Genomic DNA, 21,347 nt, shown 5'->3' on the forward strand with positions numbered 1-21,347 from the left:
TGTCTTTTATTATTCTGTAATTCATAAGAAGTTTTAGAAAGTAATGATCTTACGAGAACCTTGTTCATGACATAATATGCTGTGTTAACAGCTTCACCTCAAAAATATTTGGGTAAGCTATGTTCATTTAATATGATTCTTGTCATCTCTTGTAAGCTCCTATTTTTCTCTTTCAATTACTCTATTTTGTTGTGGATTTTTTGGAATAGAGAAATTATGATTGTACCCATTTGACTCATAAAAATCTTGAAAACCATAGTTTTGAAACTCACTACTGTGATTACTACGAATAGATAAAATCATAAAATTCTTTACATTTTGAACAAGTTTAAAAAAATTCAAAAAATATTTAAAACAATCATGTGTCAAGAAGTATGTCCAAGTATATCTACTATAATCATCAATAATTACAAAAGCATATTTACTACCTCTTATACTTCTTATATCAATTGGTCCAAATAAATTCATATGGATTAATTATAGTGGTTTAGAGGTACTTATTTGATTTTTTGATTTAAAACTATTTTTTATTTATTTACCTAGGTGGCAGGCATCATAAACTTTGTCTTTGACAAATTTGATGCTAGGCATTCCTCTTACGAATTCTCTAGTTGAAATTTGTGAGATTAGTTTTATGCTAGCATGATCTAGTCTCATATGTCAAAGACATGCACCATCGTTTAAAGCCAAAAAACACGTTTCATCATAAAAATCATTAATATCAATAGTATATACATTATTATTTCTTAAGGCAATCGTAGTTCTATTTTTGTATGGTATTTCTATTATACAAGCATTAGATTCAAATTTGATGATATATCCTTTATCACATAATTAACTAATGCTTAGTAGACTATGTTTTAAACTATCTACTAATAACACATCTTCAATCAAGTGGTTTGACTTGTTACCTATGGTTCCTTTGCCAATAATTTTTCCATTGTTGTTGTCTCCAAATGTGACATATCCTTTGTCTTAGCTAATGAGCTTAGAGAAGTGTGTTGAATCTCCGATCATGTGCCTTGAGCATCCACTATCAATGAACCATCTCTTACTCCTAGCTTTTGATTGTAAACACATCTACAAGAAGAATGGTTTTCTTTTAAGTATCAATTTAACTTTGGGTCCCTCATAATAGATCTATCTATCTTAATTATTGACATTGAATTATTTATGATTCCTTTAGGAACTCAAACTAATTTATATTACTATACTTTTTAAAAATATATATATAAGCATAATGTCCAAATCTACCATAAAAATTACATATATTTTCAGAAGAAACATATAATGTAGGTCATTTAATAAATATAGTTGGCTTTTGTTGAGTGTTGCTATTCAAAAAGTCGATTCCTACTTTTATTTGAATATGATCTTTGTTAGCAAGGATCATGTTTAAAGATTTGTTACCAATTTTAATTTTTTTTAATATTTTTTATAGTAAAATATTTTCTTTCTTTAAGTGAATCTAACTCTTCACACTTAGTGCAAGGAGTTAACATGTAATTATCATGCCAATTTTATAATTTTTTTAATTTACTATTAAAAGAAGCATAATCTTTTATAATAATTTATATTTTTACTAAATAATTTAAATTTATTAAATAAATCATGAAATACATTAAGTAATTCATCGTAAGATAAGGAAGATTTGTTTGCATTACATACCTCATTATCAAATGCTATTAATGCATAATTTGTAGCTTCTTCTTTGTTGTTGGCTCCTCGTTTTTTGATGCACTTGAATCGTCCCAAGTCGCTTTGAGTAATTTCTTTTTCTTTGATTGTTTTTACTTCACTTAGGGACATTCACTTTTGAAGTGTCTTAGCTTCTTACATTCATATCATATTATTGTATCCTTTTTAAATTTATTTTTGTTCTTAGTGTCTTATTTTGATTTATTCCCTTTTAAGAATTTTTTAAATTTTCTTATAAGAAGTGCCAAGTCATCATTATTATCATCATCATCATCATCACTTGAGTTTTCTCCCAAGAAGGTTTTTCTCATGTTTATCATGTGTCATAAATGTCATTTCATAGGTCATTAAAGACTCGATAAGTTCTTTAAGCGAAAAATTATTCGGGTCCTTTGCTTCTTGTATTGCTATTACTTTTTTATCCTAACTTTTTGGAATGGATCTTAGTATTTGATTTACAAGTTCAAAGTTAGAAAATTTTTTACCAAGTGCGTTTAAACTATTGATGACATCCATAAAACGGATGTATATATCTCATATCTCCAATGGTCTTGGTTTCATTCAAAACAACTCATAACTGTGCACCAAAAGATTAATTTTTAATTCTTTAACTTTACTTGTGTCTTCGTGTGTGACTTCGAGTGTGTGCTAAATATCATATGCAGTTTCGCATAAAAAAATCTGATTAAATTCATTTTTATCTAGAGCACAAAACAAAGCATTCATCACTTTAGCATTCAAAGAGAAAATCTTTTTCCTCAAATCATTCTATTCATTCATTAGTTTATAAGATTTTTTAAAATCACTTTTAATAATATTTTATAAATCAAAATCCATAGAAAGGAAGAAAATTCTTATTCCTGTTTTCCAATACATGTAGTATGTCCATTAAACATAGGAGGACAAGTGATACAGCGACCCTTTTGGTTACTGAAAAAAAACCATCTCTCTTATGTGTTAAACCAACGGAGAGAAACTTAGCTCTGATACTAATTATTAGGATCGAATCGACACTAACAAAGGGGGGGGGGGGGTTGAATTAGTGCTTTTGGTAAAAACGTTAGTTTGAAAATTTTCGTCCGATAAAGCTCATAACGAAAATATGTTTAAACTTAAAAATGTTTGTAAGAGTACAAACAAAAGTAGTAGACAACTAAATAAGAAAGCAATAAAGGTAAATAGTAAGAAAAAAGGGCACACTGGATTTATATTGGTTCGGTCTTAGTAACTTACGTCCACTCCCGATTTCTCCTCCATCAAGGTCATCGGTTTCTATTATTGATCTTCTTCAAATGGACAAAGATTAAATACCCTCTTACAACTTTTTTTTTCTCCTTTTCATAGGTTTATAAGATAACCTTTACAATTCTCTCACTCTTCTCTTAAACTAAATTCAAAACTTAGAGTTAGGAAAAGGGAAACTCTAAAGGAATTACAATAGCATTTTCATATAAATTTTTGTTCAAGTTCTTTTATGAACCATGAAGGGATGAGTGGAGTATTTATAGGCCCTTAAATGAATTCAAATTTAGAGTCAAAATGGTCTCATCCCAAGTTTTTAGAGTACTAGCAGTTCTACCACTAGTATTGGGTGGTACTATCGCTTGACAACCCTACTCTGGCGGTAATTTCACTAGTCTAAGCGATATAACTGCTTGACACAGCTTAGAAGATTATGTTTGAGTGGTATCACCACCTATCTGGGCAGTACCACCGCTCGGCACTAGGCGGTACTATCGCTAGTTTGGGTGGTGGTATCGCTTAGACACTACCTGGGAGATTGAGCTTCAAGCGATTCCACCACTAGACCTGTCAGTACTTTCACCAGTCTAAACGGTATGACCGCTTGACACAGCCTAAAAGACTATGTTTGGGTGGTAACAACCACCTATCTGGGCGGTACCACCGCTCGGAACTAGGTGGTATTATCGCTAGTTTGGGCGATGGTATCACCTAGACATTGCCTCGGAGACCGAGCCTCAGGCGATGCCATCGCCTGACCTAGCTCCATGTCACTTAATGAGCCATCCAGTAGGCCCACTTAGCCTTGATTCAAGCCTAATTGGTCCCTAATTGAATTAGTAGAGTTATACAAAAAAAAACTTAATTTAATACCTAACTATGATAAGTAAGACTTAAACAATTACAAATCATGAAATCTCAATTGTTTGGTATGCCATTTGTTCATCCCAACTCTCGGTGAACTTCCGGTGCATCCTCCGAACCTTCGGCGTATCGCTCGATCCACCGGCATGTTGACTTCCACAACATCTATTCTTGACACATTATCCAATTCTTCTGGCCTGATACCTGATCTTTAATTCTAGCCCAACTTGATCAGTTAGTTTTATATCACTTTTCTCAAAATATGGATTAGATTGTAAATTTATCAATTAATTTTATCATCAAAATCTGAGATTCAACAGAATGAGGGTGCTGCTAGAGACCGCGAGTGACTATTACGGTTGTAATCGATGAGAATGATACAATGGTTAGTGAGAACGTTGGGGACTTTTGTAACTTCTTGCAAAGGGAGGAGAAGGGAGAGCAACAACGGGAAGAAAGAAGAAGGAAAAAGAGAAAGAGAACGATGCAGATACTAACGCTCTACATCTATGTCGATGCTGTTCGACAACTACATCGACGTTAATGCAGATGCTGAGTAGCTTTTTCATCGCTTTTCATTTGTGTCGAAATCGATGTATTTGTCAAGTAACCTTTTTGCCACTCTACATTTGCATTAGTGCCGACGTAGATACAAAGCGTCGACATCTGCATCGTTATCTTCCTCTTCTCTCTTTGTCTCACCTTTCATAGTCGCTCTCTCTATTCATCTACAACAATCACCCATAGCCCCCAATAGTGCTATTGTCTGTCACTATTGAAAACGTAACTAAGATATTGAAATTACCTTTTTTATCTATTATTTTCGTGTTATTTCTATACAAGGTATATTTGGTCGATAAAATCGATAGTATTATGATACATAAAATTAAATATTTTATTTTTATTGCTATAAAAATTTTAATATAAATTTTTAACTCTAAAAATTGAGATGTTAAGAGGTCCAACTAAAAAAAGATAATATATAATTAACCCTAATAAAAAAAGATGATATTACCTTCTCTTACACTCACACCCATCAAACCCAACCAATTTATCTATAAGAGAGATGTTATATCTTAATAAATTTATTATATCGTTTTATAAATCTTACTCGACAAGCCCAAATAAGAATAAGTCTCTCTTATTCTTATTTCTCTTAGAAATGGTCTAATATATGTCTTAAGAATAAGTCAGTCAAGCTCGAAAATGCCAAATAAAAAGGGATATTACATAAATATTTTTAACTAAACATTAAGAAAGAGGATAGATGCATGATTCTAATTCATGATCCGATGATTGGATAACCATAATCTCAAGCTGAATATGTTAACAAATATTTCAATGTACGTTTTAACAATAAAAAAAACTTAAAAAGCTTCTTTTAAGTTACTGGTCACCCAAATGGAAGATTATCAAGATGAAGTGGTGTTATTTTGTTATGTTTAATTCCATCGTCCAAAAGCTGCTCAATTAATGTTCATGGCAGGCCACCATGTTAAAGCACTGGATTTATTTATGCGACCTGTTAAAGGAGGAGGACACACTGCAGTAGCCTTTTGATCGAGCCTGCTTGCCTGGGAAGCACTTGATCTGTATATTGAATCCCTTGGCGAAGGTCAGATGCTGAAGTAATAGCCTCGGGTGGGTTCTATGAGGCATACTGATAGGGTCAGTCTGCCATTCATTCCCTATAAGCATTGAAATTTTGATGCAAAGCAAGTTTTTTCTTTTTTGTGTTATACTTGCATCATTTTCAAACTTGATGACAGTGTTTTTTTTTTTTTTTTTTTAATTTAAAGAATATATATATATATATATATATATATATATATAGAGAGAGAGAGAGAGAGAGAGAGAGAGAGATGAGTTGTCTTCTCTCTCAACAAATATTTGGCTTGTGAGTATGGATCAATTTATTGAACCTCCTATTTTATCAAACTTTGTAGATCAATTTCCAACCAATAAATACTATTAAATTAATTTTTTAATTCTCAAAATTATATTTTTAATTAAATATAAAATTTAACATAGTTTCCAACAGCGTCACGAACAAGAATCCTAAATAATCCGCTAACTCCATTCATCGTGTAGATGTGTACCTATCCGAAGCCCATCATCCGCGGAGACATATCTGAAGGACGACTTCGAGCTGCAATCCGATCGTATCGGCTGCCCAACACTCGAAGGTGGAGACATGGCCGAGCAACAGAGGATCCATCCGGTGGACGTCGAAGCTCCACTGCCGTCAGCACCACCGGCTCCTCCCAGCTTAGCAGCGTTGGAGAAGAGCGATAGCACCGGCGAACGGCCCACCATCCAGGTAGCCCCCTCGAGGCCACCAAAGAAGAAGAGGAGGAGCTTCTGCTGCTGTTGCTGCAGGTGTCTGTGCTGCACTCTCCTCGCCATCGTCCTCCTCGTCCTCGTCGTCTCCGCCACCACCGGTGTTCTCTACGTGGTGTTCGACCCCAAGATCCCCAAGTACTCCGTCGACCGCCTCCGCGTCTCCGACTTTTCCGTCCGCAGCGACATGATCGTCGACGCCACGTTCGACGTGACGGTCACGGCGAGGAACCCCAACAAGGAGATCGGGATCTACTACAGGGACGGCAGCGACCTGAGCGCTTGGTACGCGGGCGAGAGGCTCTGCACCGGCAGCTTCCCGGCGTTCTACCAGGGCCACCGGAACACCACGGTGGTGCACGTGTTGCTCACGGGAGAAACGCGGATGGGGAGTGAGCTGCTGGCGGAACTGCTGCAGCAGCAGCAGCAGACGGGGAAGATACCATTAACCGTTCGAGGCGATGTGCCGGTGAGCGTGAGGGTTGGGAAGATGAAGCTGTGGAAGATGACCTTCCAAATCAGGTGCGATCTGGTGGTGAACAGTTTGAGCACCAGCGACGATATCAGCGTCAGGTCCAACAGCTGCCAGTTTAAGCTAAAGCGTTGAGTTCCACCTTTTCTTCTCCTTCGTCTTCATCTGAAATGGACGGTGAGCGGTTCAATATTGTTCCTTTCTTTGTATCATGGTATCATCAGATCATGATCGAATGCCACATCATGTTCATTTAGCGGAAAAGTTTATAGGATTTCTATAGCATGTTTGATTCTTTGGCTGTTAGAAACTTATTTCGTGTCTTTGTTTGGCATTAGAAAGAAACACGTCGTAGATGCTAAAAGAATCATGCATATATATATATATATATATATATATATATATATATATATATATATATATATATATATTATACAAGCAGATAACCAAGGAATATAACTAATGATATACTTATGGTATAATAATTACCTTATAATATGTGGGGCTAATTGACTTTATTTATCCAACAAGTGAATAACCGAGGAATGTAACTAATGATATATTTATGGTCTGATAATTGACTGTATAATATGTGGGGTTAATTGACTTTGTTTATCCAACAAGTGAATAACCAAAGAATATAACTTATAGGGTGTGTTACGGCAAGTAACTTTTTTAGCTGTTACCTCGGGGTCGATACGGCTGGTTCGAGGGTCCGAGCGGCCAGGATCAGGTGAAGCTCCTCTCGGGATCCTCGGGGTGATCGGTCACGGGGAATCAGGCTGAAGTGCTCCACGTCGCCGGGTCGGGTCGGCTTTAGCCGAGTACCTGCACACTGGTCGGGTCGGTGATTCGACCCGACCCCTCCGACGATCAAGTTAGAAATGAAGAGGGGAGTCTTAGATGGAATCGTGAGTTTTTCCGCTTACCCTGCCTGCTTGGAGCCCGAGGGTATTTATAGGTGAGCTCGATGTTACCTGACGCGCCATCCTGCCGGGGCAGGGCCGTACACCTGATCGCGTCCGTTGCCGTTGTGGGCATTGCGCGGTAAGGCCGAGTTGCCGTAGGGTATGGCAAGCCTTGGTCGATGCCTTCCCCTGCCCTGTCCGATCGTGCGGGGTCAGCATGATGAGGTCGTGCGAGTATGGTCGGTGAGGGTGCGCGTTACGCTGGTATTAATGCTCGTCTCTTGGTGCGGTGTGCCGTTTGGGGGTGGCTGATATGGGGCGGTGTTACGTCAAATCCGGTGCGTCATGTCTTATTTGTTTTTACTCCTATCAGGGTGTATTTTGGTCCTATGTGAACCACCGACAAACGTTACAGACCGACGCAACATCGTACGCCTCTAGAACCACAGGGTGCATGCCACGTCAAGCTCCAGCGATATAACTATGCAACATGACCACCCCAAGGGCTAGGAGCGGTGCCGTCTAACGTCACTCAAGTACCCCCGAAGACGTCACATTGTCAAAAAAATTGTTCAGCCCCTAGAGTCAACGACCATGACGGACCAAGGCCCGACCAATTCCCGCACGCAGGTATAAATAACCCCGACCTGATCCAAGAAAAAAGGGGGGGAGGAAAAAATCAATTGATCACTCTACTGACTTGCTCGTCGGAGGGGCCTCGTCGGGAGATCCCAACGAGGGCCATTTTTATAGAAAAATATAGCCATCTCACGAAGACAAGCTACTAACCACCCCGGAGAAAGAGAGACGTAGCACGACATATATAGCATCAGGATCAACACACCAAGGAATGCTTATCAGCACCCTGTCGTGAGGGCCCGATCGACCTCGACATCCAACTCAACCGGCAGAAAACTCCCGACATTGACCCTTGGACCAAGCCGTACTGACTCATCAGCCACAGCACATTTGTTCACCAACAGTAACTAATGATATACTTATTGTATGATAATTGTCACCACCACGTTAGCTATGAAGAAATATCTCATTGATCAACATAAGCAATACGTCGCCGATACCTCATATGATCATGCCTAACGAATAGCTAGACCACAATGATAAGATCAAATGAATCAATAAGGCATGATTGTCTCTCATATTTGATGTAACACAAACGTGATTAAGCCTAGAACAGACATCCAATTCCCCCCATATCAATGTCGATCACACAAATAATGATCTAGAGAGCCCAAAACTTTCCAAGTGTATTCTTCATCACTCTTAAACATTGCTCCCAAGCTTCATCTAAATCCGTCAAATCTTCGATCAAGTTAACATTCGAAGGAACATTCATTAGAACACAGTCGATATAATCTTATAAAATTTCATACCCTAAAAGTTAGACAAATAAATAATTAATTAAAATTGAACTGAGACAAACATAGAAAAAATCGTCGGATGGTTCCGAATCAACAGCAAATAGTTGTATATATATATATATATATATATATAATACCGTTCTAACTTGATGTTAAACCATCGGCTAAGGAAGCCAAAACGGGCCTCCGCCATGCTAATGATGGAAGCATAACATATACAAGGTCAAGCGGGAAGCAAGGGTAACACGTGAACCGTAGCCGCCCCTGCATACCTAACCCTGTCTTTTAGTTGATCCAATCATGTTTGCGGGACCCATTAGTACAAAAATAAGATGATGCCTGCACGATAATTGGGTAAGGCTGACACGAAAGTCCAGCTTCTTAAATTGACATGGACGGATTCAACATAAAGATAGCTGACGCCTTCACGTCTTCAAAATTATTCATTAATGAGAATCATCTAAGAAATGAGAGAACATGGTTTTGATATGGTCATCAAGAGTGGGTGAAAGATTGATGAAGAAAAAGGTACAAATCGCCTAAACTCATATAAAGCTATCAGTAGAAGAATACCTTTTCATGCAATTATGTCTTTGATGCCATCGTTTGAGAAGACGACGACTTTTACACCGTCAACAATGATACTGGCGGGCAAAATGTCTGGAGGACCATAGCTTTACTTTTATTCGATTTAATTTTTTAAATTTTAAATTTTCTTTTGATATTTACATTTTGGACTATACCCTTTTTATGGTAACCTCTGAGGTATTTCTAGGCTCTATAAATAAGAGTCCTAAATCCCTGGTCAATTAAGAATCAAGATATCAGTATAATTTATCCACTTGTTTATATATGTGTCTATCATTTGGTTGTAATCAAATTAATGACTGCTATTTACTAAATTACATAAAACACTCCAAATGAGCACGACTCAACATGCATGCTGAGTGCATTAACTAATAATACTACAATGAATCTAAAGGCAATAAATTCTGAAAATATCATCTGATTTAACTGAGAAAAGTTTAATTATTGATAGTAAAATTCTAGGATCCATTCTCATATTTATTAATTTAACCTTTACAAAAAAAATATTTTTAAAAATTTTATCATCTAATAGGGAAATAACATATGTGACTAATATGATAATTCTCCTCAAACATTATCGATTATATCGTATCTATCGTATGTTTTCCAAATTCAATATAATATAATTATACTTAGATTAAGAAATATATAAAACTATTATCGACATCAATGCACATTTGTGCATGCAATAATCTTAAAACCTCATCGTAAAAACTCCCCTTAAGACATCAACAAAAAAAAAAAAACATGTAATAAAAGCCATCATCCAATTAGAACAATCAAATTTCTAACTTAATATGATCTTATGCCTTTTATTATCTTCATCGATTCAATGGCCAACTGATTTAATATTAAACAGTTTTATATCTATAAATTTGAATTTTACAAGAATATATATACATATAAAGACCAATTTGCGGTGGTAAATACTAATTTTTAATGTCGTCTGTTGTAGCCGCGAGTGCATTCGTTGAGAGGACATGTGGCTATTCCGTTTCATGCGGGCACAGCTGGGAACGAATCTCGCTAACGTGCTGCAAACAGATTGGAACGAATAACACCGACAGTTTCGACTCCCTCCTCTCGTCCTTATCCCCCTCCTCTCTCTCTCTCTCTCTCTCTGTATCTCTCGTCTCCGCAGCCTCTAGCGTTTACTTTGGGGGTACGCTCATCCTCCACCCATCCCACCAGAAGATCGGTTGGTACGGGCTCCCCAATCATGCCGTCCGGCAACTCGCACTCTTCCTCCTCCCAACCCAAGCGGGAATTGCCTGCTCTGCTCCACGCCGCCCGCCCGTTCCTGCGCGGCGAGCTCGAGCGCGTCGACCCTTCCCTCCCCTCCCTCCTCGCAGTCCTCCGCTCTGTCGGCGCCGGTGAGTGCTGGCACAAGCACAGCACCTTCCTTGCTCACCTTTCCGACGTCTACCGTGCTCTCAAGCTCTGGTGCGTCCCCGACGCCGTCGCCCGCTGCGGCCTCTTCCACTCCGCTTACTCCAATTCCTACGTCAACCTCGCCATCTTCGACCCCGGCACCGGCCGCGACCGCGTCCGCGACCTCGTCGGCATCCCCGCCGAACGCCTCATCCACCTCTTCTGCATCGTTCCACGCCAGCCGCTCATCCACGACGACCTCCTCTTCCACTACTCCGACGCCGAGCTCGCCAACCACCTCGCGCTCTCCGAGGACTCCCTCCGCCAGGCCAGGGAGGGCGGCGCCTCCGACCCCACCGAACCGTGGCGGGCAAAGCTCCGCACGCTTCTCCCGCCAGAAGGGATAAAGGTCAGGCACATAAGGACCGGGGAGGACGTGCCGCTGTCGCGAAGGCTGGTGGCCACTTTCCTCCTGATGACCATGGCCGACTTCGCCGACCAGCTATTCGACTTCCAAGACAAGCTCTTCGACAACGACGACGGCCGGCTGACCTTCCACGGGAACAGCTGGTCGACGCTGTGGCCGGGCCAAGGGAAGCCAGGCCTGTGGCTCAACTCCATCTCCAAGATGGGCGCCTTGTATTCGCTCATAGCCAGAGAGGAGGAGATCTACATGGAGGAGAGGAAAAGAGCAGGGCAAGGCGGAGAAGCTCTGTGTAGCAGCGAAAGGGACGAAGAGATTGAGCTGGTCATCCCGCCGGTGTTCGACAACTGCACCAAGCTTCTGGCCGCAAAGGAGCAGATACTGGCAAGGGACTTGTACTGGGATGCTGTGTGTTCTGGCGGAGAGGAGGAGCAGGGGTGGGAGAGGGTGAAGAAGCTACTAATTGAAAGCTGTGAGAAGAACCCATTCGTGGGGGAGCCTCACCTGGTGCTGGGGCAGGTGTATCTGAACCTGGGCAAGTATGAGGAGGCCGAGTGGGAGGCGGAGAAGGGGCTGAAGCTGATACTGGAGTGGGGGAGCAGCTGGGACAAGAGGATGTCTTGGGAGGGGTGGGTGGCTTGGGGGAGAGTGCTGCTGACAAAGGCAGAGGAGAGGTCATGGCCCCAGACTTCATGGGGGATCCTCAATCTGGGTCTCGTCAAATGAAACTTGGCTCAATTTCCCCCATATGCCTTGAGAAAACAACTGGTTTAATACTACGATGTGCAGATGTTTGAGATCTTACAGTGACTGGCAGATAAAAGATTCCAACTGGCTAAGGTACTGTTGTTGGCTTCTATCAATAGAAGAATAAATGTTGGATATTAACAACACAAAGTTACTGCAAGCCTAATCAGCATGCATCGTATTTATTTTACCATAATGACAAAGTTTTATGGCTGTTGTTAAACTGATGAAGGAAGGTTCCATCTGGTTAATGTATTGATTCTGATGACAAAATCATATACCAATCGGAGAAATGATGCACAAATAATTTACTGGATCGAAATCTTTGGAAGTTTATGAATGCTTGGATGCAACTGGACAATAAATAGACAAGACTCCTCCTCCTCCTCCTCCTCCTCGAGGAAAGAGGGAAAACAGCGGGCCTTGAAGTCATGTCAATAGACGACGGTTCCCAAAAATATGTGGTAAAGAAATCAAAGATATATTTGTAGAACAATCTAATTATCGTGTTGAATTCAATTACGTGCTTTCCATAAAAAGTACCACAAAAGACCCAGTTCTACACACCCAGGCACTGATTGCGGAAAACGTTGGGACTTCAAGAGGACATATGAATGGTGAAATATGACAAAGATTTCATCTTTCGTCTTCCGATCAAGTGCTCGAAACAAATTTTAACCGAAGCGATTATAATCAGCCGATCTATGTAAGATAATAAGAAAACCCTAAAATGAAGAGAATAAAAGAAACATCCTGAACCTTACCTTAAAGCACAACAAGATGCAGCATATCGGTCATCAACTACGAACTAGCAGCCGGAAATTTTCATCGTAAGATTTAGGGCTAATCTGGGGTTGTGACTGCGGGAATCAATATGCCTTGGTTGGTTCTTGAAGGCATTCATTCGCCTACGATCAATGTCATGAGATCGCTACCATATGTAATCGAGATGCAGGAATACAACTATCAAGAAAGAAGAGTTTGATCAAAGGAAGAGGAGGAGGGTCTACAATAACACTTACATGCTCCGGATGTCTCCTCGTCGAGTTTGGGATGCTTGTTCGTCGATTTGGTGTTTCGTCGACGGGAAGAAAAGACCGACCCCTTTGAGAGAATGCGCTTCACGGCCTTCATCAAACCATGCTAAGGTATCTGATTGGACCGGGTATATCTAATTGGTTTACCATGTGATGGACCGGGTACGACCGGGTGTCTAATTGAGTTACAGCGCGCGCGCTCAGTTCGATTTGCTTCGCGGCATTCACATTCACTTCAGCCGTCCGATGCGACAATCGACGGCCATGAAAGAGCTAAGCAAAACTCGAATCAACCCAATTCCACGACCCGTGCCGCTAAAATTTCCGCCCTTCTCCCGCGAACACTCGAAACGAAATCAGCGCGCGAATCTCGAACTCCTCTCTCCTCCCGCTTAACTCCCCCTTTATATTGCCCCTCATTCTCGTTCTCTCCAATCTTGCTCTCGCCCCTTCATTTCCAATCCCTCTCTCGATCGCTCTCTCTCGCGTGGTCTATCAATGGGAAGGAGTTCATCAAGGTCCAACCCTCCGAGACCGCGGAAGAGGGTGGAGGCGGAGACTGCCAGCACACTGAAGCGCGCAAGGGACGGGAGCGCCTTCACCAGATGGTATGATCCTTTACTTCCTCTTCTGCTGTATTTGGATTCTGACACCATCTAACCTCTTCGTCAACGGCATCAAAATTTACCTTTTCTCTGTGATTCAATCGAAGTGAGGCATGCAAAAAGGATGTTGCTGTCGTCCTCATCGACATGCATAGCTGCAGCCTTGATTCCAAAATCAGGATGACTCTTGGTAGTATCTTTCGCCTACCAGTGATTGATGATTTAGAATTTTATGTATGATCTCTTATGCCCTTTTCTGTTTGCGTTTGCCACAACAGAGTCTCAGGTTGTCGAGAAAGCAGTCGAGGCCAAGAAGCCCGTGGAGAAGTAAATTCTTATACACGATACCCTCAGTCGATTAGTACATCCTCATTTAGTTTTGCTTCTTCACGTTCCAATTCTTTGTAATTGCAGAAAAAGGGCGGTTTCCTCTGAAGGTAAGGAGAGGAAGGCAAAGAAGGGGAAGAAGTCCAAAGACTCCAGTGCCCCCAAGCGACCAGCCACTGCCTTCTTCCTCTTTATGTAAGTGTTTCAATGTATCACTTGAACCATTTTATGCATTTGAAGCACTTCACTGGAAAAAATGGTCCTCCCCCCCTCCACTTGTTGAACATTGATTAATTCAAGCCTCTGTTTTGAAACTTTAGGGAAGATTTTAGGAAGACATTCAAGGAGGCTAATCCTGACAACAAGAGTGTAGCTGTGGTAAAAAGCAATCATCTTAGTGTGTATCATTTTTAATGTTTGTTTCCCAAAGGAGGTTCTTTGATTTATTTTGTTTCCCCTTGCTGCCATTTTAACTGGGATGAAACAGGTGTCTAAGGAAGGCGGTGAGAAGTGGAAGACCATGTCAGATGAAGTGAGTGTTTGTGGCCTATTTTGAGTTATATGTGATATTATTCATGGCTGGACTTATACTTAAATTCTTATTGTCTAAAATCAGGAAAAGAAACCTTACATCGTACGAGCAGCAGAACTCAAAGAAGAGTATACAAAAGCTGTAGAGAAACACGATCAGGAAGATGAGGAAGAGGTGATTAGACTGTTCATCAACTTTAGTTCTATCACATTCCATGCAATATGCATTAACATGTTTTTTTTTTGTTTCTTTTTACTGGATTGCCAACTTATTGCTTCTTTCATTTGATAGGAAAAAGAAGGATCATCCAAGGAAGAAGAGGTAGAAGAAGAAAATGAGGCCGAAGGAAAGATTTGATTCTCCTTTGTGTAAATTTAAATTAGTTAGATGGTTTTGGCTTTCTTTGGCAACTGATTGCCTCCCATGTTGAACTCAAGAAACAGTTAGTTTTGAAGGCTGTAATTTTGAAGATTATATATTCTGAATCCATATTTTGCTTATGCAAATTAAAATTTTATCATATTAAAATTAGGATCCATCCGATTCTAAACAGATATCAAACACGGCGAACTCTTATGTAATTTGATTACGATCTACTTCGTACGACGCCGGTAGGATCCAATTCGGTCTGAGGTCAGATCCGATCCATCGAGTCTAGTAGCAATCGGATCCCACGAGCTGGTTCATGGTCGAGTTCAATGTGGATTATGATCCGCGTAGAGCCCAAAAAAGAGCCGTTGGCTTAGCCCGAGTGGAGAAATTGGTCTCTTTGGGTTTAAATTAAAAAAAGGACGTGTCACTTCGTGCACCCGCGTGCCGAGGCACCCGGTCAAACACAGTAACTAATTGGTTGACCCAATCCATCGTTGTCACATAGTTTGGCGGGGTGTGGAAATTGCGTGTGGAAAAAAAAGTTTGCTCGAAAAATTAAAATAAGTCGTAATAAAAACATGTCTTCTGGGACCCGTTCTCTCTCTCTCTCTCTCTCTCTCCAAATCCGCATCTCTACCAACTTCACGGGGCGATTGCTCCCCGGCCGATCTCGTCTCTATCGGTTCTTCGATCGCCGCCTCCCTACAGATTGGGTGTAATTCCGCCCTCTCCTCTGATCGGCTCTCCCTCTCCGATCTCTGCCCACTCCTCCCATCGCACCTCCTCACTTGATCTCTGCGCCACTGCCGTGGATCTCCGCCATTTCCGAGTTGCCTTCGCCGCCGCCACCGATCTCCAGTGCTCCCTCGAGATCCTTCCAAATATAGATCCCCAAGGTACTTGGATAAATCCAAAATCATCATTGCACCTCTTGTGCTAGATTTGTGACCAAACTTTGGTTTTTGGTCACCTCTCAATTACTTCTTGTCCGTTAGATCTGCTGTGTAGAGTTACTCTAATGTTGTCGCACTTAGTGTGGGAGGAGGAGGATGAAATTGAAACATAAAAGATTAAAACAAAAAAGGGGGGGCATACATAATGAAATAAATTATATATATAATAAAAATTAGTTATAATGTGTATGCATATTAATGCAGTATATTACTATTGCATTAATAGTAAGGGATATTTTTCTCTCATTCGATATGCTTTCCTTTCTGTGTACCCATGGTAGATGATGGACATTACAACAACGGTGGTAGACCACAAATATGATGGTGATGGCCAATAACAAACACATTAGTAGCAATATCTCCTTTGTTTCATAATCATAATTATTAAGTTTTTTTTCTAGATTTTTTTCATCTCGATTTCTCTCTTCTTTTTCTACTTCCCCTTCCTTTTGTGCCCTCTTTTCACTTTTCCCCTTATTTTAGCCTATCAAATTGCATTGTATTGATCAAAACTGGTCACTTCTGATTAAGCTTGATCAGATCTACCTAATTTTGATTAAATTTTCATATAAGATGACAGGGATGACAATTGTTTAGGTTTTGTGCTTATCTGATCCTCTTAAGCTGGATGAGGATACTTGTTATTTGGTTTCGCGAGTGGTTTGTGTACTCGAGTGAGGTTTGGGATATCTTTGGCTAATTGGGTTGGAAAACAGGTAGAATGAAATTCACTGGTTCCTTAACAGGACAATTGATCAAAACAGGGATGTATATTTCTGCTGCATAGCTTCTGATTTGATGCTTGCTTTTATCTTGTTCTTATTGATCGAATTTTTTATTTTGAAAATCATAGTAATGTATAACAAGTACATTTTCAGGTATGTAATCATTTATGGTGAAGCTCCAAATTGCTTCCTCAGATTTTTCTGGTGGTGGTGACAAAACTGGAGCCAAATAATATTTAACAGCACTGCAGTACTGCATCCATTGTCCTGCTAAAACAAGTCATACTATATTGCTCGATCTCTTGAAGGGGAAAACATCATGCGGCTTTCATTGTCTCTCCAAGATCTGAAATCATTCTCTAAACTGAATTCAAGGGAGGCGGATGACCTTGAAAATTATAGGAATTATGGACATGCAGAGCCTCTTTGTGCTCTTCAAAAGGAACATGTAGCATCAAGCTTTTCAAAGGAGAAGTCCTCCCCAACAACTCCAACTAAACGGGAGGAATGTGTACGGGCAACTATAGGTGTTATTGCATTGCTATTTTTGTTCTTATTGATCTTGCTATGTTCTGTATACCTCCATACATTTTTGTCACGTGAAGCATCTCAGTATTACATTATACTTGATAGTGGTAGTACTGGCACTCGGGTTTATGTTTATAAGTGGTCTATTGACCAAAATGATGGCATTCAAAATTTTCCTATTGCATTAAAATCTTTACCTGAAGGTCCTCAAAGGAATCCTAGTGCACAGAGTGGCCGAGCTTATCACCGTATGGAAACAGAGCCTGGTTTTGATAAGCTTGTTCATAATGAATCTGGCTTAAGGGGTTCTTTGCAGCCACTGCTGCAGTGGGCTGAGAAACAAATACCAAAACATGCTCACAAAGGTACATCTCTGTTTCTATATGCTACAGCTGGAGTTCGCAGGTTACCTAGTTCTGATTCAGAGTGGCTTCTGGACAAGGCATGGACCATTTTGAAGAATTCATCATTTTTATGCAGGAGAGATTGGGTCAAGATTATATCTGGCATGGAGGAAGCGTATTATGGGTGGATAGCTCTTAACTACCATATGGGTTTATTAGGTTCCTTGCCAGCTGGAAAAACATATGGTTCACTTGATCTAGGTGGTTCATCATTGCAAGTTACTTTTGAGACAGAGACACCCATACATGATGATACAAGTATAAATTTGAGAATTTCATCTGCTAGTCACCATCTTAGTGCTTATTCTCTGTCAGGATATGGATTAAATGATGCATTTGACAAATCTGTCGCCCATCTCTTCAGAAAACTTGTGGGTACATCAGCTGATTTTATTAACGAGAAGAAATTGCAGCTTAAACATCCTTGCTTAAATACTGGCTATATGGAGGAATATGCCTGTTCTCGTTGCACTTCAGTTAACCTAGAAGGAAGCCCTTTGATCGGAGGTAAAACCATGAGCAAACGGCGGACTGGAACAATTGTTGAACTACTTGGTGCTCCTCAATGGGAGGAATGTAGTGCACTTGCAAAATTAACAGTTGATCTGTCTGCATGGTCTAACTTTAGTTCTGGAGTTGACTGTAAACATAAACCTTGTGCTCTCAGTGATGGTTTGCCTCATCCACGTGGGAAATTTTATGCCATGTCAGGTTTCTATGTGGTTTTTCGATTTTTTAACTTGTCTTCTGAGGCTTCTCTTAGAGATGTACTAAAAAGGGGCCAGGAATTTTGTGGTAAAACATGGCAAGTTGCTAAGAATAGTGTTGCACCACAACCTTTTATTGAACAATATTGCTTTAGGGCTCCTTATGTTGCATCTCTTTTGAGAAATGGGCTGCAAATTAAAGATAGTCAGGTGATTGTTGGTTCTGGTAGTATTACTTGGACGCTGGGTGTAGCCATATTGGAGGCTGGACAAACATTGTCCAGTAAGGTTGAACCACAAGCCTATAAGATAGTACAAACAGACATTCATCCAGCTATTCTTCTAGCAGTACTTTTGATCTCACTTATTCTACTTTGTTGTGCACTATCATGTGTTAGCAATTGGATGCCAAGATTTTCTCGAAGATCATTTCTCCCACTTTTCAGGCATAACAGTGTGACAAACTCTGTTCTTAATATCCCTTCTCCTTTCAAGTTCCAGCGGTGGAGTCCTATTGTCTCAGGTAAGCTTCTCTATTGTTGGTAGTTTTGGTTGTCTTTACTTGAGCCACAAAAGTCACCTTTTTTATCTATCTGGAGCATAGTTACTTTTAGCTGTTCATAATCTAGATATGATGTTGGCTTCTCTTGACTATATCCGTGACATAGTTTTCCTTGCTTGCCACTTTGTAGAATAGATATTACACTGTTTTCTATCTCATTTATTTTGGAACCCGAGTGATGGATTATTTTAAAATGAACAATGATTGTGCTGTAATTATCCCGACAACTAATACTTAATGTTGGTTGGTGTACAAGTTAAGAAACATGGATCTATTTTGATCTTCTGCCTTTTTTTTAAAGAATGTAATATTAGGCGATCTGATTGGTCAAATTTGGTTAATTCATAATTTATTGGAACATAGCTAGTCTTTCATGACAAGCACGAAAAATAGAATTTGGAGTCTTCAATTCATTTTCTTTAATGTTATAGGTGATGGAAGGATAAAAACACCACTCAGTCCTACCATTGGTGGTTCTGAGCAGCAGCCATTTAGCATGGGACATGTCTTGGGAGGCAGCAGCATACAGCTTGGTGAATCTTCTGTGCATCCCTTGGTTGCATCTCATAGTCATTCATCTGGTATTGTAGGCCAAATGCAGTTTGGCAATGGAGCTGGATCCTTCCGACCTCCTCACCGGGGCCAGGCAACACTTTCTAGCCGGAGATCTCAGTCAAGAGAAGACCTTAGCTCTTCATTGGCGGAAGCCCACATGGTGAAGGTTTGACCTACATGTTCAACTATAGATCTGGTACAATCTTGTATTTTTTTTCCTGTGCTACTTTTCTATAGTACGTTGCCTTTCCCCATATGGAGCACCTTCAGTAAAAAAATTCTGATTATCTCTAGGATTTAACTAATTTTCAAAATGCTGGTACACTTTGCCTACTGAGTGCTGTACCTTTAAGTGTATTGAGTGCTTCTTCTGAAGCAGGGATTCAGATGCAACAGATCAAGATCTCTATAATGATTTATCAACTTGCAACATTCGTCAATCCGCCTTTAGCCAGGTTCTTGGACCGCAATCCCACTTTGTTTCTAGCTTGTTGGAGCTCCAATTGGATGGATCCTCATTCTTTTCAGGTTTTATATCACAGTGGAGTAGTATTTTGCTCCTATTATAATGTCTTTTAACATGAATTTAATTGGTATTTGATTCAATCTGAAAGTATACTCGATTTGTTCACCCGAAACAACAAGCATGAGGTGGAGATCATGTTCCATCAGTTGGGCTTTATTCTTCAGCTTTTCTGATACTTTGCAATTGTATTATTTATTCTTTTTCTTTTTGTAGAAAAAAATGTAATACCAGTTATAGCTGAGAATATTGTGCTTGCTGATATTGCAGCAAGAGTTTGTTAGCTAGAACATTTTCATTTTGTCGAATAAGTGTATTGAATAGTATGTGCAAGACTGTGGATCAAGCCAATGATGATAAATTGAATAGTGCAAGTTTTCCATTTCGAGTAAACTATCTTGTTTGCAATAAAAAATTATGAGATTTCTGCAGATCAGCAAAATTAAAGAGATTTCCTCACTTTAGAAACTCGCTTACTGCTAGGTTGTGTCAAATTGGAAGTATACTTGGGTGAAGTTAAGTAAGAGGAGAGATCTATCTTTGTTTCTCAACTGCCAAGCTTTCCATGTAATGGAGTGATGTAAATGAGTATCTCTGCTTCAACTGCATTTTGGACGATGGAGAAGTAGTCCGAGGTTCTAGATTCGGTTGGCAAACAAAACAAAAGAAGGTTGAACAGCCAATGAACTATTGCAGTCATCATGAACTGATCTTGCAATATCTGCTTTCCTTTTGCATCCATGTGAGGCCTTGTTGAGATAAGGTGCAGTTATCTTATATGTATCACGAGATCTCCCAATTGGTTTGACAGTCCAGCAAGTCACTGGTCCTAAAAACCCTGTGCTCCTGGCTGTGTTGAAGGAATTACTTTGTACAACACCCAAATCAATTCATGGCTTATTTAAATATACATTGTTACGATGCAGCTGCTGTTTATCTACAGTTTTTTGTTGATGTCAGGTATTCTTTGCAGAACATTGTTGCCATACACAATCACAAGAAGCAGGTCAACCTTTTCCTTTATTTTTTATTTTTTTTACCTTTTTTGCTCTTCACTCTAGGTCAGATCTACTTGTTGCCCTAGAATTTGAATTCTTGCTGTTGATTGTTATGCTTGCTTGACCTATTGAATCTCTTTGGAAGCTGATGCTTTAATAATTCATTTCATTTCATTTGTAATTGAATTCTCATGTTAGGAATAACAGGTTCTCAAAAAATTGCTATTCCTGAGGCTTTTTTTATCAACATCTTTCTCATCATCCTATGTCATTAAAACAATCATAAATATCATTCTTCCAGAAAGGAAAAAGATGCTAAATTGTTCACTACATAAATCTTTTGTTGGCTATAATAACTATGTCAAATCTTGTTCCTTAGCAACACATTTATAGGTTGCAACTTGTCCATCCTCAACCTTTTATTAATCATCATTCTCCTCCAAAGATCCTCAAAGATTCATCTGACAAAGACTTGGTGCTCCTATC

The 21,347-nt window shown here is 39.8% G+C and overlaps 4 protein-coding genes across 6 annotated transcripts; all 4 read left to right on the forward strand.

The window, feature by feature from the left end:
* Positions 1 to 5,998: 5,998 nt before the first annotated feature.
* Positions 5,999 to 6,872, forward strand: LOC103973222 (NDR1/HIN1-like protein 6). Its single transcript, XM_065193955.1, has one exon. It carries the CDS (start codon positions 5,999 to 6,001, stop codon positions 6,749 to 6,751), a length of 753 nt encoding a protein of 250 aa, XP_065050027.1. The 3' UTR covers positions 6,752 to 6,872.
* A 3,665-nt stretch (positions 6,873 to 10,537) lies between these two features.
* LOC135679062 (uncharacterized) lies at positions 10,538 to 12,260 on the forward strand. The gene has a single exon (XM_065192455.1). It carries the CDS (start codon positions 10,711 to 10,713, stop codon positions 12,010 to 12,012), a length of 1,302 nt encoding a protein of 433 aa, XP_065048527.1. The 5' UTR covers positions 10,538 to 10,710; the 3' UTR covers positions 12,013 to 12,260.
* A 1,247-nt stretch (positions 12,261 to 13,507) lies between these two features.
* Positions 13,508 to 15,041, forward strand: LOC135679979 (high mobility group B protein 7-like). Its single transcript, XM_065193956.1, has 8 exons — positions 13,508 to 13,678; positions 13,783 to 13,865; positions 13,954 to 14,002; positions 14,090 to 14,197; positions 14,323 to 14,380; positions 14,490 to 14,534; positions 14,619 to 14,708; positions 14,826 to 15,041. The coding sequence occupies exons 1-8, from the start codon at positions 13,569 to 13,571 to the stop codon at positions 14,889 to 14,891; spliced, it is 609 nt and encodes a 202-aa protein (XP_065050028.1). The 5' UTR covers positions 13,508 to 13,568; the 3' UTR covers positions 14,892 to 15,041.
* A 455-nt stretch (positions 15,042 to 15,496) lies between these two features.
* LOC103973209 (probable apyrase 7) lies at positions 15,497 to 20,256 on the forward strand. Of its 3 annotated transcripts, none has more exons than XM_018821344.2 (4): positions 15,497 to 15,802; positions 16,738 to 18,746; positions 19,217 to 19,536; positions 19,635 to 20,256. In XM_018821344.2, the coding sequence occupies exons 2-3, from the start codon at positions 16,904 to 16,906 to the stop codon at positions 19,510 to 19,512; spliced, it is 2,139 nt and encodes a 712-aa protein (XP_018676889.2). In that variant the 5' UTR covers positions 15,497 to 15,802; positions 16,738 to 16,903; the 3' UTR covers positions 19,513 to 19,536; positions 19,635 to 20,256. The 3 variants fall into 3 exon arrangements, with proteins under 3 accessions (XP_018676889.2, XP_009385986.2, XP_009385985.2); XM_009387711.3 differs by having other exon boundaries at positions 19,720 to 20,256; XM_009387710.3 differs by having other exon boundaries at positions 19,217 to 20,256.
* Positions 20,257 to 21,347: the final 1,091 nt, after the last annotated feature.

Source organism: Musa acuminata, chromosome BXJ1-7 (assembly GCF_036884655.1).
Source record: "Musa acuminata AAA Group cultivar baxijiao chromosome BXJ1-7, Cavendish_Baxijiao_AAA, whole genome shotgun sequence".
NCBI lineage: Eukaryota > Viridiplantae > Streptophyta > Magnoliopsida > Zingiberales > Musaceae > Musa > Musa acuminata.